Below are 15,008 nucleotides of genomic sequence, written 5' to 3' on the forward strand. Positions count from 1 at the left end.
TATACATGCTATGTGTTAGAAATATCTTATAAATTGACAATTTTGTGTAAAAAAAAATGCGTTTTAATTTTTTTCCACATATTCCAAAAACTTCTGGAAAAAAATTAACCATTCAAAAGACTCATTATGCCTCACAGATTATACGTTGGGGTGTTAGCTTTCCAAAATGGGGTGATTTTATGGGAAATTCCATTGTCCTGGTACTCCAGGGCCTTCAAAAGTGTAATAGGTGGTTGAGAAATGAGATGCGTCATTTTTGCTCGTAGAACGTCTGAAGGTACTACATCGATGTTGGTGCTCTGTATGTGGCCAGGCTGTGTAAAAGTCTCACACATGTGGTATCACCGTACTCGGGAAGAGTAGCAGAATGTATTTTGGGGGGTAATTTGTTGTATACATATGCTGTGTGTGAGAAATAACCTGATAATATGACAATTTAGTAAAAAAAAATAAAAAATCTTAATTTTGCAAAGAATTGTGGGAAAAAATGACAACTTAAAAAAACTCACCATGCTACTTACTTAATACATTGGGATGTCTACTTTGTAAAAAGGGGTCATTTGGGGGGTATTTGTACTTTCCTGACTAGTTAGAATCTCAAGAAATGAGATACACCTGATGTACTGAAGGCCTGATCAGAAGTGATGAATTTTCAGTGATTGGCACCATAGATTGTAGACTCTATAACTTTCACAAAGACCAAATAATATATACTAATGTGGGTTATTTTTACCAAAGATATGTAGCAGTATAAATTTTGGCCAAAATTTATGAAGAAAAATTACTAATTAGCAAAAATTTATGACAGAAACGAAGAAAAAGGCATTTTTTTCACAAAATTTACGTTTTATTTTATTTATAGCACAAAAAATAAAAAACCCACTAGTGATTAAATACCACTAAAAGAAAGCTCTATTTGTGTGGAAAAAAGGACGCAAGTTTCATATGGATACTGTGTTGGATGACTGAGTAATTGTCATTCAAAGTGTGAGAGCGCTGAAAGCTGAAAATTGGTCTGGTCAGGAAGGGGGTGTAACTGCACTGTACTGAGGTGGTTAATAAATATACATAAGTGTAGCTCTAAATATACTAAATTTGGACACCATATAGGTGTATAAAAACAAATAGTGATGGAAAGTGTAAACACAAAAAAGAAAACGAAACAATGGTGTGTGATAACTATAACATAGAAAAGTCCAGACACTAGGTAAAGAAATGCAAGTGAACTTCATAGGGCACCTTTTGGACCGGAATTAAGGACGACTTCTCTGTTTATTAACCAGCCTAGAGATTGAAGGAAGTCTTGTACGGTCTGGAGATCCACTAATAACTTTTGGTATAACTCCGCCACCACTAGGTTATCCAGATAAGAGATAATAGTTATCGCCTTTATGGAGCCAGTGACTCCCCCAACACCTTTGTAAAGATGCGTGGGGCTGAGGAACAGATTGAATGGGCGGGCTTGAAATTGAAGGTGCCGAATCTGTTCACATCTTGACCACTAATCTCAAGAATCTCTAGAAGGCTGGATGAATAGGGATGTGTAGATAGGCATCTCTCAAATCCAAAGTGGCCATGAAGCAGTTTGGGTAAAGCAGGTTTTTGATTGAGTACACCGTCTGCATATGAAAGTGCTTGTACCTGATTGAACGGTTTCAAGACCGGAGTTTCAGGATAAGCCGATATTTTCCCAACAGCTTTCTGATGACATATATATGGGAAAAAATCCCTTGCCCTGATCCGACCAGGGAACCGGGATCAGGACCTTTTGATCTATCAAGTCTCCAAATTGGAAACCCAGGGCTGTCGCTTTTACCCGATCTTGGGGAGGGAAGGTGACCAATAATTGTTTGGTGGCTGGCAAGAAAATTCCAGCCTGTACCCATTGGTCACTAGGTCCAGCATTAATGGACTTGAGGTGACCGCTGCCCACTCTGGGAGAAAATCCCTCAATATTCCTCCCACTGGGAGACACGAGTCACTGTAGCTTGGTGGGTTGTTGAGGAGGGTTAAACAAACCCCCCCCCCCCCTTTACCTCTGCCTTTGTACCCTGTCCAATGCTTTTTGGGCCTATTGTGCTTTTCTCTTGGACCCTGCTGCCTACTTTGGCCACAACATTTTTTTCTGGCTGTCAGCTTCTTCTTATGCTCTGGAAAGGCCTTCTTTCTATTAGCCGTGCGTTCCAGCACCTTTTGCAGACCTAGGCCAAAAAGATGATCGCTTGTTAAGGGAAGACCACATAGGTGTAACTTAGGCGTAATTTGAGGCAGCGTCACCTGACCAGGTTTTGGGCCATAGGCTTCTTCTGGCCAGATTCATAGAGGCCAAGGACCTAGCTGTTATTCTTACGCACTCTATGGAAGAATCAGCCAAAAACCCCACTGCACAAAAGAGGAGAGGGCAAGATTTTAGAATCTGTTCTCTAGAGGTACCTACCAACAAATGCGTTAGTATTTGTGTCAACCATACTTCTAGATTTCTGGCTACACAAGTGGGGGCTAGGGCTGGTTTAATATTCCCAATGGCTGAGTCCCAGGCCCTGCATAGAAGGATATTTCCTCTTTTATCCATCGGATCCCTAAGCGCACCCAAATCGCCAAATGCTAGATTTTTTTTTTTTTAATTTTGAAAGAGGTGTGTCTAACTCTAACTAGGATTTTGGTGTCCTCTTCAAATGGAAACCTTATTTTTAGGTTACTGCAAAAGAAACGTTTTTCTCGCTGGTTTTTCTCACTCAAGCTTGATGGTATCAAGAAGGGAACTTTAGTCTTTTTCTGATGCAAACCTTCGTACATAAGGTCATGTTTAGACATTTGTAATTTCTCCTCCTCTATCTCAAGGGTTGTATAGATGAGATTCATTAAGTCATCAACATCTTGTAATAATATTCAAAATTTTTGGGGGAAAAATAAACCCAAATATAGGGAGAATGGGACATTAACAGTGCAATATTTTAATTAACGAAATATAAAGAAATATATTTTAGAAAAATATAAAAATATGTATTTATTATAACAATTCAATAAAACAAAGCCAGCCTTTTTAAATATACAAGGATGTTACATATAGCATGAGGTCCATATAGTAGTTCAGTTAAGATGCTTGTAATCGCTTATCCCGACATGTTTCGCAACCGCTTCCTCAGGGGATATACGAGCTAACAAATCCTTTTCCGGTGGTTTGCTGCAACCAATCTTTTATTGTTTGTTTGTTTCGTTTTTTCTGTTAGTGCTGGGAATACCATATCACTTCAAGTGTTACAGTAAACCCCTTTTCCATTGCAAGAACAGATACAACAATGTCAGTGAATGCATTTCTCACCTGGCAATGGTGGGCCAATGTGCTGAAAAATTTAGTTTATGAATAAGGCTATGAACACAGTTAGAAAGTTTCAAAATGTACCTTTTGAAGTGAATAACGTCAAAATGCAGAACTTTCTCTACCTGTTCCAGAAAACAACTGTTTGCACAAGTTATTTTTAAGTGTCTGATTTACTTACGTAGATTCCTGTCTGAATGCAAGATTCAGCCCCAGTGCACTCTATAGTGATCTCTGGCATACACCCAAGCAATCCTTCAACTTTCTGAGCTGTCTGTTCAGGAGTCTCATTGGTGACTTGAAGAAGAAAATCTGCTCCCACTTCTTTGGCTTTTTCCAGCCGTGATGGAGATAAATCTAATGGGAAATAAACTTTTAAATGAATATGAAAGCAAGAAGCGGAGTACACATGTGACCCATCTTAAGGCCCATACACACAATCAGACTTTTTGACAACAAACATGCAAATTAGCTGTTTTGGAGCAACATCCGACTGTGTGTACGCTCCATCGGACAAACTTTTGGTTTTCATCGGACTTTTGTTGGCTGTGCGAACGGACAAACTTTCTGGCAACAAAAGTCCGATGGAGCAAAGTCTGATCGTGTGTACAGAAAACCATAGGACTTTTGTACAAAGTACAAACAGGCATGCTCAGAACCAATGCAAAAGATCAGACAACAATACAGAAGTTGACCAAAGGTGGCGGTAAAGAACAGAAAAACCACATGATTTGGTGAAAGTTGGCTGAAAAGGTCCAGGGCCGACACCCTTTGTACAAAAATCCAAGGGAAAGTTTGTACAAAGTCCTATCGTGTGTATGAGGCTTTACTCACAAACTAAAAAAACAAACTCAAAAAGTAAAAAGATGCACATGAGCAGGGAAATATGACAAAACAACACAAAAGTTACCCAACAAATTTTACAGCTGGTCAGGAAAAATAATTACTCAAGTTAAAACTTAGAATTGTATTGCATATATTTGTAAGACCATGTAAAGCCTTACTGTTGTTTCAAGACACATCTAGAAAGTGTGGTCCCCAACTCAAAACTATCCCAAATTATGTACAAAGAGGGGGAGTTTTGGACTTTAGATGAGGCACAAAAAGGAACCAGATATAGAAAAGTCATTTATTTAACAACCATAGACATGACATAATGTAGCCAAAATAAGTATTGCAGTAAAGATTGTAGTTACATAAACTCAGATACAATAAAGGGTAAACATGAACCATAGAAAGATATGTGGCATCGTTGCCGATATTGCTCCATGTACAAATTCAAATAAAACATTAACAAAGAATGAATGTTCTCAGATATAGTCATTAGGGTATGCATCTTTGTAAGCTCTGCGCGTTTCGAGGGATAAATACCACCTCATCGGGAGCTGAAGCGCATGATAGTTCTGTAGAAAAAATTATATAGAACATTGAACATAAAATAACCCCAATAACAGAAAATTCAAGAGATTATAAATATCGCCTTAAATAAATGTAGTTTTACAAATTTGACCAGTACCATCATCCACAAATTTTAAGATGCAAAAAGGGTTTGGTGTGGGGGTTTTGGGGCAGCTGTCCACGCTAACCTCCTATAACCAACCCAGACCAATAAATAGATAGATGGCAGCGGCCATCTGTTCACCTGCCCAAACACAGCGGTCAAATGACCAATGTTTTATGGGCTCCCGACATGCGTCACGCCAGACACATCCACCAGCGGGAAGTCGACGGTGTCTGACGTCACGCAGTCAGCGTCTCCACACTGCGCAGCTGCGGTATATCAAAGACCGCAGCAGAAGTGCGCAGGGCCGAAATGGGAAAGAAGACACCGGAATTTCCGGTGTCCGTCACACTAGCCCTGCAAGCTATAGAGAAGGGACAATTCCCCTCCCGAAGCCAGGAGGAGCACATGTCTGCCAAAAGGGGGAAAATTAATTGAAGGGCTCCAACCTAAAATAAAAGACAAAGAGAAAAAAAAAAGGGGGGGGGGGGGGCGACGGGAGAAAAAATTGTCTGTCACCACATCATCGGATGAGGAGAAATCCTAAAAGGGGAAAAAAACTTAAATTCAATATTATTAATTGGGTATTTAAATATTACAATATACAGTAATAAAGTACATATAATATTTTAATTAATAATGACAAAACTATATCAAACTATGTGTATGACTATCCTTAATAACCGTACCTGGTACCAACCAATTGATCAATCTGTTACTGTGTCCTTTCACCAGGAACTCTGTGTCCTTTGCACTGAGGCCCTCTTATTGGGCCTCATTGACAAGGACACTTTGGAGTTCCTGGTCCCAAAAATTTCCTATAGTCCCTACTTTCTATGCCCTACCTAAAACCCACAAAAACTTACATACCCCTCCAGGCAGACCAATCGTTTCAGGGATGGGCTCATTAACAGATAACGCTAGTAAACTAGGGGATGCCTGTTTGATGCCCCATGTACGAAGCTTACCTTCTTATATCAAGGACACTATGGATTTGCTTCAGCATTTGGATGGGATCCAGACCCCTCCGGCCGCCCTACTCGTGGCAATAGATAGATATCGAGGCTTTATACTCAAGTATCCCCCACGAGCAGGGCGTCCGGATAGCTGGATCCTTCCTTAATGAACAGGATACGACTTCATGGCCTTTCAACAAATTTATCCTTACCCTTTTGGAATTCATTCTTAAAAAGAATACTTTTATTTTTAATAACCAATATTACTTGCAAGCCCAGGGTGTCGCTATGGGCACCTCGTGTGCACCAGCATATGCGAACTTATACCTGGGAGACTGGGAGGTCCATTCTTGTGACCGACTTGCCCCGTTTATGGAGGATATACTTATATGGTACCGTTATCTGGACAATTTATTTATAGTTTGGACAGGGACAAAGGATAGACTGTTACAATTCATACGGGAACTAGGCAACAATGACTTTAATCTGAAATTTACATTTCATTTTGACCAGGAACAAATTTCCTTTTTGGACCTACGAATTATCAAACGATCCGACGGTACTCTTTATACTGATTTGTACCGTAAACCTACTGCAGGTAATACCCTCCTTTATGCCACTATTGCCCATCCGGAACCCTTGATGCACAGTATCCCTTTTGCGCAATTTCTGCGGTTACGTAGAAATTGTAGTTTAGACACTGATTTTAAGATACAAGCAGATGCGTTGCGGGACCGACTTTTGTTGAGAGGATATTCTCCTACATGCTTGAGGAGAGCATTTAATAAAGTTATGCTACGCCCACGTAACACATTATTACATCAAAATCCCCAAATTACTGATAAAGATTCTGTTCGATTTATTACCACTTTTTCGGCTCACCACCAAACTCTTCGTGATATATTGAGTGAAAATTGGTACCTTCTCACTGACCATCATATACTCACCAAATATGTACGTTCCACCTCAGAACTAGTGTTTCGTAGAGCTCGTTCATTACATGACTGTCTAACACGCAGTCATTATAATCCTAATGATCAGATACTACGTACCCCTCCAGGCACGTACAAATGCAATGATTGTCCTCGTTGCCCATGGGTTATGGAGGGGAAAAAATTCATCTTACCAAATGGTGAACTATTTCGATCACGAACCTTCTCTGACTGTAGTACGAAGGGCATTATATATTTAATGACCTGCAAATGCAAGGCATTTTGTATTGGAAAAAAAATCCGGGAATTTAGGCAACGAATAGGGGATCACCTTTATTACTCGAGCAACGGAAAACTTACTACTATTGGGAGACATATAGGTCTCCACCACTGTTTTGATACCTCCGTTGTTCAATTCTAGGTTCTGGAGGTGATCCCCCCAAATCCAAGAGGTGGCGATTGGGACCGAGTGGTCCTACAGAGAGAAACCCTCTGGATCGAACGGCTCAACGCCACTCATCCCCCTGGCCTTAACGAAACAATCTCTTATAAACCTTTTTCTTTAATATTTAGTTTGGGTCCCCCCCCCCCTTTTTTTTTTTACTCTTTCTTCCCTTCTCTTGTTCTTTTTTATTGCTACCTCTCTGGGATATTTAAAATATCTTCTGTGTAGATATTTTTGTCATTATTAAAATATTATATGTACTTTATTACTGTATAATTGTAATATTTAAATACCCAATTAATAATATTGAATTTAAGTTTTTTCCCCTTTTAGGATTTTTCCTCATCCGATGATGTGGTGACAGATAGAGCCAATTTTTTTCTCCCGTTGCCCCCCTCCCCTTTTTTTTCTCTTTGTCTTTTATTTTAGGTTGGAGCCCTTCAATTAATTTCCCCCCTCCGGTGGACATGTGCTCCTCCTGGCTTCGGGAGGGGAATTGTCCCTTCTCTATAGCTTGCAGGGCTAGTGTGACGGACACCGGAAATTCCGGTGTCTTCTTTCCCATTTCGGCCCTGCGCACTTCTGCTGCGGTCTTTGATATACCGCAGCTGCGCAGTGTGGGGGCGCTGACTGCATGTCAGACGCCGCCGACTTCCCACCGGCAGATGTGTCTGGCATGACGCATGTCGGGGAGCCCATAAAACAGCGGTCATTTGACCGCTGTGTTTGGACAGGTGAACAGATGGCGGCTGCAACTGGTAAACAACATTGTATTACATCAGGTAACGTGCTACCCTTAAGATTCCTTCCTGGAGATACCATTTTATTGCTATTACTTTGCGGAACTTTTCTTTAAACAAGCCCTTTTTTTTTTTTTTTTTTTTTTTTTTAGATGCAATGATGCCTTACCCTTTATGGTAAAACTGACTGTTGTATTTAAAATTGTACGCTACGGGAATCGTTCAAGGACCATAGACTATCATTAATGAAACAATGCATATATAAACTTATAAAATCTGGTAAGTGATTACCAACTAATGGAGGTATGGGTTGGGTTGTCCCCCCTTCCCATTTAAAATTAAAAAAAAAAATCTTTCTAATTTCTTATTTCTTTTTTTATCAGAACCTGTTTCACCAATCCCCCATGTTCACCGTAGGGGCAATATAGGGTCCCTGCCACCTGTTAATATGTTTTTCCATTTTGGCTTTGTCTCTCATTGATTATCGGGTGAGTTGATCTCCATATTCCTTCTAGGTGTTTATATATTCTTATCTAAATGATGTCCTTATTATTTCTAGAATTCAATTGTTTGTTAATGACCTGTATGTTAATTGTTATAATCCTATTTAGATATCCTCCTGAAGAAGCGGTTGGTCCGCAAAACTAGTAGAGGAGACCCCCATACACCACCAGAATCAAATCCTCTCTTTTGAGTGTTTGTACATGCTATATATTCTGGGGTGTATTTTAATTTTACTATTGATGTTTTATACATTGTTTTTCTTTTTGTCTTTCTTGTATTTCATTAAAAATTGATAAAATTTCTTTTAAACTCCTTTTTTCTTTTGTTACCGGTATAGGCCAATAACAGAAAAGATCAAGGAGAAAGCAGCAATAAAAGGAGAAGGGGCCATGAGAGGGGAAATGTTCATCCCCCTACTCACTTGAGGACTCAACATGTCACAGCAGAATAACAAGAACTTCCTTGTTCTGGTGGGGAGTTGTGGTTGTGCTCTGTCCTGGGGGCCCTTCCCACCTCAGCACCCAGTGGAGACATTTGTGATACGCCTTGGTCTCTCAGTATTCTGCTGTGACATGTTGAGTCCTCAAGTCAGTAGGGGGATGAACAATTCCCCTCCCATGGCCCCCTTTTTTGCTCCTTTCCCCTTGTCCTTTTCTGTTATTGAGGTTATTATATGTTAAATGTTCTATATCATTCTTTCTACAGAACTGTCATACGAATCAGCTCCTGTTGAGGTGGTACTTATCCCCTGAAACACGCAAAGCTTACAAAGATGCATACCCTAATGATGATGTGAGGACTTTCATTATTTGTTAATGCTTTATGCGAATTTGTACATGGAGCAATATCGGCAACGGTACCATATATCTTTCTATGGTTCATGTTTATCCTTTGTTGTATCTGAGTTTATGTAACTACAACCTTTACTGCAATACCTATTTTGGCTACATTATGTCATGTCTATGGTTGTTAAATAAATTACTTGTCTACATCCGGTTCCTTTTTGTGCCTCATCTAAAGTCCCAAACCCCCCCTCCTTTCTACCGAATATAGGGATGGAGGCACCCCTTACCCAGAGGTGCTTCATTTAAAGTCCCAACTTTCCTTTTTTATACCAAATTATGGGACATCTGTTTATATAGTAACGCATAACTTGAGAGAACGCTTACCTGAAGCTCTTAGTATTCTAAATCAGACACTCCCCATGTTCTTAAATCGGAGCTCCACCCAAAAAAGGAAGTTCCACTTTAAGGCCTCCTTGTCAACTCCTGTTTTTGAAATGGAGCTTTTGGGGAGGGGGGGTAGCAGCTACCAGATTTTGACAGGTACCCGCTCCCACTTCCGCTTTAATCACCTTAGGTGATTGGAAACAGAAGTACTCCCCCCCCCCCCCACCAAGTCTTCTGGGACACATAACAGGTCCCAGAAGACTTCATGACCAGTTACAGAGCACAGCTCCACTTGTGTATAAGCAGTGGGCACCTGGCTGTCACAGTCGGGTGCCTATAGTAAAGATGCCAGCACTGGTGAGGGAGGACACAGGTAGAACATGATCGTGGGACAGGTGAGTGGCCGTTTATTAAAAGTCAGCAGCTACAGTTTTTGGAGCTGCTGACTTAATTTTCACTTCAGAGACTGGGGCTCCGCTTTAACCATTTATTGTCTCCACAGCAGTCAAAATTTTGCAACTTGGGCAGGGCAACTTTTATGAGCAGCAGCACAAAATACCCTTCATACATTACTGTGCAATGCAATAAATCTTTCCTGGTATGTGTACAGGGAATTAAATGTGGCAGTACAGATCGAGGCACAGTTTAAAAAGGTATATTTTACGTATTTTTAATGAATTCATACATGAATTAAACATTTTATGGAATCTGGAGCCTTGAAAACAGAGAAGGCTAATAATATGAGAGTGAACAAGTATTCTGAACATATAAACTTATATGATTCACAGGCTGAGACCAAAGCCTTCCATTTGGCTTAAAGGATAAATTCACCTTTTTTAACATGTCACACTTATATTCAGGGTATAACACGTAAGATATTACGAATGGACTGGCCCCTGATTCTCCAATCTGACAGCTCACGGGGATCTTCTCCCCATTCCCCCCCACTAGCTGTCACATTTTTTTTTAAACGCGGCCAAGCAGGCTAGATCACTCATTCACCGTATCCTGTGAATAGAAAATTACAAGGTCAAGCAGCCTTTGCAGCTGTCAGCTTGTAGATTTCAAAGAACTACCGCAGCGATGTGGAGAGCTGTGGTAGTTCATTCTCTGTTCCCGTCAGATTGCATCTGCTTGACCTACAGGATGTACGGGCACACAGATACACTGGCAGATCTGTTGATCGCTGGTGCAATGTTTACAGGCTCCAAAAAAAATTAAAAATTCACATATGTTTATTATTTTGAAAAGACTATGTATGGAGGAGCTTATCAAGGTATATTATATATATATATATATATATATATATATATATATATATATATAGCACCGGCTCCTGAAGAGCATGCGCTGTGTTTTTGAAAGTTAAGGTTACAACTGAACTGCAGTTTGGTTTGGGTACAATTGTTCTAAATTTGGACCTCGGCATCAGTCTGACTGGGCTATAGGATGTTCAGTCTGGCCACAAGGGGCACTGTCTCCTCTGGCAGGCATAGAACCACAGTCTAGTTGGGCACTTTAAGTTTACTCTCTCTCGGAACACGCCCAGTGGGAGTGTGACTCTTGCTGTCCTTTCTGGGAGAGGGTACTTAATATGCAGATGTCACGTGGTTCGGTGTTCGAGTCCAGAAGGACGTTCTGACTCCATGGTCCTGGTCCTCCTGACCAGCCCCCAGGAAGGCTATAGCCTGGGGTGCAGATCCACCCAACTTATTGCCTCAGGGCTGGCTAGCCCAAAGCAAGGGAACTAAAGAAGGATTCTGAGGTGGTCCGGTGCCGTCTCCGGTAGTTGGAGAGGCCCAGTAATTTCGTAGCTATCCAAGGGAGGACTCTTCAGAAGAAGGCCACGTACGGGTTGGCTTCTTAGCAAGAGCCTGGTGGAGCTGAAGTACCTAAGTGAATCCAGTCTCGTGGGTATCGCCAAGCTGGCTGAAAGATCCAGGTATCACACGAGTGTTCCACAAGTTTTAGTTTCATGAAGTTCTACAACACCGTCTGTGGCAGAGACATATTCCTGTAAGTTCTACAACAACGTCTGTGGCAGAGACTTGTTCCTGAGTGAAGCACCTTGTTGGCTGCTAGGCCTTGTGAGAGAGGGACTATCAAACCTGAGTGAACATCCAGTTGTGAATGGCTATTCTCTGGATTTAGTCAAAGTAAGCACATCCTTCATTATTGACTTTGACACTAAGGCCGCGTACACACGGGCGGATTGTATGGCCTACTTAGTCCGCCGAAACACATTTCAGCGGACAGTCCGCTCATGTGTGGGCTTCAGCGGACAATTTCAATTTCCGTAATACTGTCCGTCATACTTTGGTTTCAGCGGACAATCCGCTCGTGAGTAGGCTAGTTCGACGGACTAAGAATGGCGCATGCTCAGAAAGAATTTACACGGCGGAAGGTTGCATTGCTGTCTATTGGACTTCCTATTTCTAGTCCCGTCGTACGTGCTGTACACGTCATCGCGCAAGCTTTCGACGGACTGTTTGTGCATCCATGTGTGGTCAAGTCCGTTCATTCGAAAGTATGACGGACTGTCCGTCGGATTGTATGACGGACTAAGTAGGCCATACAATCCGCCCGTGTTTACGCGACTTAAGAGTACCTGAACTTCCTTCCTAACCCTCTGATCCTATTATAAGGAGACTGTTCTTTGTCTACGTTTTTTTTTGCAATAAAAATCCCTTTATGAGGATCTGTTGTCAGTCTCTAGTTACTGGCCATCTACCACGGGAAAACCCTAAACACAAATCTAATCAAACCAGCAGCTCCTTCGGGGGTCAGTGCTCATATATATATATATATATATATATATATATATATATATATATATATATATATATATATGATATAGATATACACACACATATACATATATGTATATATACACACACGCAAGAACAATTTCCAAAATATTTATAAAACTGAGCTTTATAGAACATTTAAGCTCATTACATGAAAGTAAGGTAAATAATATAACTTACATTACAAAATCTTCAGTTTTACTCAAATTAGTTGATGCAAAATTGAATACAACCTACAACAAAATCTACTCCATATAGAATTTTTTTATGACCTCCATGATTTGTAAGGACAGCACCAAGTCTTCTAGGCATGGAATGAACAAGTTGGTGACATATTGCAACATCTATCTTTTTCCATTCTTTAACCACTTCCATACGGGGCATTTTAACCCCCTCCCTGCCCAGGCCAATTTTCAGCTCTCAGCGCTGTCACATTTTGAATGATAATTGCGCGGTCATGCAACGTTGTACCCAAAATTACATTTTTATAATTTTTTCCACCACAAATAGAGCTTTCTTTTGGTGATATTTGATCACCTCTGCTTTTTTTTTTTATCTTTTGCACTATGAACAAAAAAAGAGTCAATTTTGAAAAAAAAAACAAAAAACAAAAAAACACACAATATTTATTAATTTTTGCTATAATAAATATCCCATTTACAAAAAAAAAAGAAAAATTCCCCTCAGTTTAGGCCGATATGTATTCTTCTAAATATTTTTGGTAAAAAAAATCCCAATAAGCGTATATTGATTGGTTTACGCAAAAGTTATAGCGTCTACAAAATGGGGGATAGATTTGTCATTTTTATTTATTTTTTACTACCAATGGCGGCAATCTGCATTTTTTATCATGACTGTGACATTGTGGCGGACAGATCGGACACTTTTGACACTATTTTGGGACCATTCACATTTATAAAGCGATCAGTGCTATAAAAAAATGCACCGATTACTGTATAAATGTGACTGGCAGGGAAGGGGTTAAAACTAGGGGGCACTGCAGGGGTTAAATGTGTGTCCTAGGGAGTGAATCTAACTATGGGGGAAGGGACTGATGAGGGGAGGAGATCGATCAGTGTTCCTCTGTACAAGGAACATCCGCAGTTCTCCTCTCCCCTGGCAGGACATGGATCTGTGTGTTTACACACACAGATCCACATCCCGGCTCTGTTACCGGGCAATCGCGGGTGCCAGGCAGACATCGCCATGTACCCGGTGGTCCCCAGCGATGTGGCGAGCGTGCGTGCCCCCGGCTGTGTGCGCTCTCCCCAATGCCGGGAAGCAGAGGACGTTATATGACGTCCACCCGGAGGAAGGAACAGTTCCTGCCGCCATTTTGCAATACGGCAGTAGGGAACTGGTTAAGAGCTACCTCTTTTAGAGCCTGGATGCTGCATGGAGAATGATAATCGTCTCTTCAGAATTCCCTATAGGTGTTCGATTGGGTTCAGATCAGGAGACATACTTGGCCACTAAATTATTTTTACCCTGTTCTTCTGAAATGTAACAGTGGCCTTAGATTTGTGTTTTGGGTCATGTTAGAAAAATGCACGAAGACCAAGGGCACAGAGTGATAGTAGTATCTTCTCTTTCAATACAGAGCAGTACATCTGCGAATTCATGATACTATCAATGAAATGCAGCTCCCCGACACCAGCAGCACTCATGCAGCCCCACAGGAGGACACTGCCACCACCATGTTTCACTGTAGGCACCATGCATTTTTCTTTGGACTCCTCACCTTTGCGACGCCATACAGTTTTGAAGCCATCGGATTCAAAAATATTTATCTATCTCATCGCTCCAGAGGACAAAGTCTCACTAGTCTTCTTTTTCAGCATGGGCCCTGGCAAATTCTAATACAGGCTTTTTTGTGCATGGGTTTTAGAAGAGGGTTCCTTCATTGATGACACCCATGCATGCCATTCCTCTGCAGTGTACGCCATATTGTGTCATGGAAAAATATCAACCCTATTTGGCTTTCTACTTCTTTAGCTAAATGCAGTGAACTTGCATGGCGATTTTCTTCAACCCTTATCATCAGAAGACGCTCCTGTCGAGGTGTTAACTTCCGTGGACAGTCTGGGCATCTCTGTGAAATGTTAAATTTTTGTATCACTTTTGCTACAGTATTCTGACTGATAAGTAAGGCTTTGCTGATCTTCTTGTACCATTTTCCTTTCTCGTTTGAAGAAATTTTCTTTTTCAGACCTTGTGACATTTCTCTTCCATGTGGTGCCATTGCTGACAGCATGTTAACCACTTGCCAACCAGCTGCAGTGTGGGGGTGCCGATGCTCGTGGCCGACAGTTGCGTTGACCACCGGCCACGAGCAATCGTGGACACGAGAGGCAGAACTAGGACATGTGTGTGTAAACACACAAATCCCTGTTCTGTGAGGATAGACAGATCGTGAATAGCTAGGAACCACGATCTATCATCCCCTCTAGTCAGTCCCCTTCCCCTACAGTTAGAACACACAGTCAGGGAACACAGTTAACCCCTTGATCTCCCCCTAGTGTTAACTGCTTCCCTGCCAGTGACATGTATACAGTAATCAGTGCATGCTTAGACCACTGATCGCTGCATAGTTGTCAAGCGTCCCAAAAATGTGTCAAAAGTGTCCAATGTGTCC

The 15,008-nt window shown here is 41.1% G+C and overlaps 1 protein-coding gene and 1 long non-coding RNA gene across 3 annotated transcripts in view; one reads left to right on the forward strand and one right to left on the reverse strand.

Moving 5' to 3' along the window:
- The window catches only part of SORD (sorbitol dehydrogenase), a 170,333-nt gene that overhangs the window by 55,610 nt on the left and 99,715 nt on the right, over positions 1 to 15,008 (reverse strand). For both annotated transcript variants that reach the window (XM_077472608.1, XM_077472607.1), the window contains exon 8: positions 3,501 to 3,676. In XM_077472608.1, the coding sequence (XP_077328734.1) occupies positions 3,501 to 3,676 (176 nt within the window). The remainder of the gene's footprint in view (positions 1 to 3,500; positions 3,677 to 15,008) is intronic.
- LOC143963253 (uncharacterized) lies at positions 8,044 to 9,376 on the forward strand. The gene is made up of 3 exons (XR_013270920.1): positions 8,044 to 8,172; positions 8,277 to 8,381; positions 9,103 to 9,376. It is a non-coding gene; the product is annotated as an uncharacterized LOC143963253 (long non-coding RNA).

Source organism: Lithobates pipiens, unplaced genomic scaffold, assembly GCF_037356315.1.
Source record: "Lithobates pipiens isolate NorthernLeopardFrog02 unplaced genomic scaffold, aLitPip1_a1.2 Scaffold_8, whole genome shotgun sequence".
Taxonomy (NCBI): domain Eukaryota; kingdom Metazoa; phylum Chordata; class Amphibia; order Anura; family Ranidae; genus Lithobates; species Lithobates pipiens.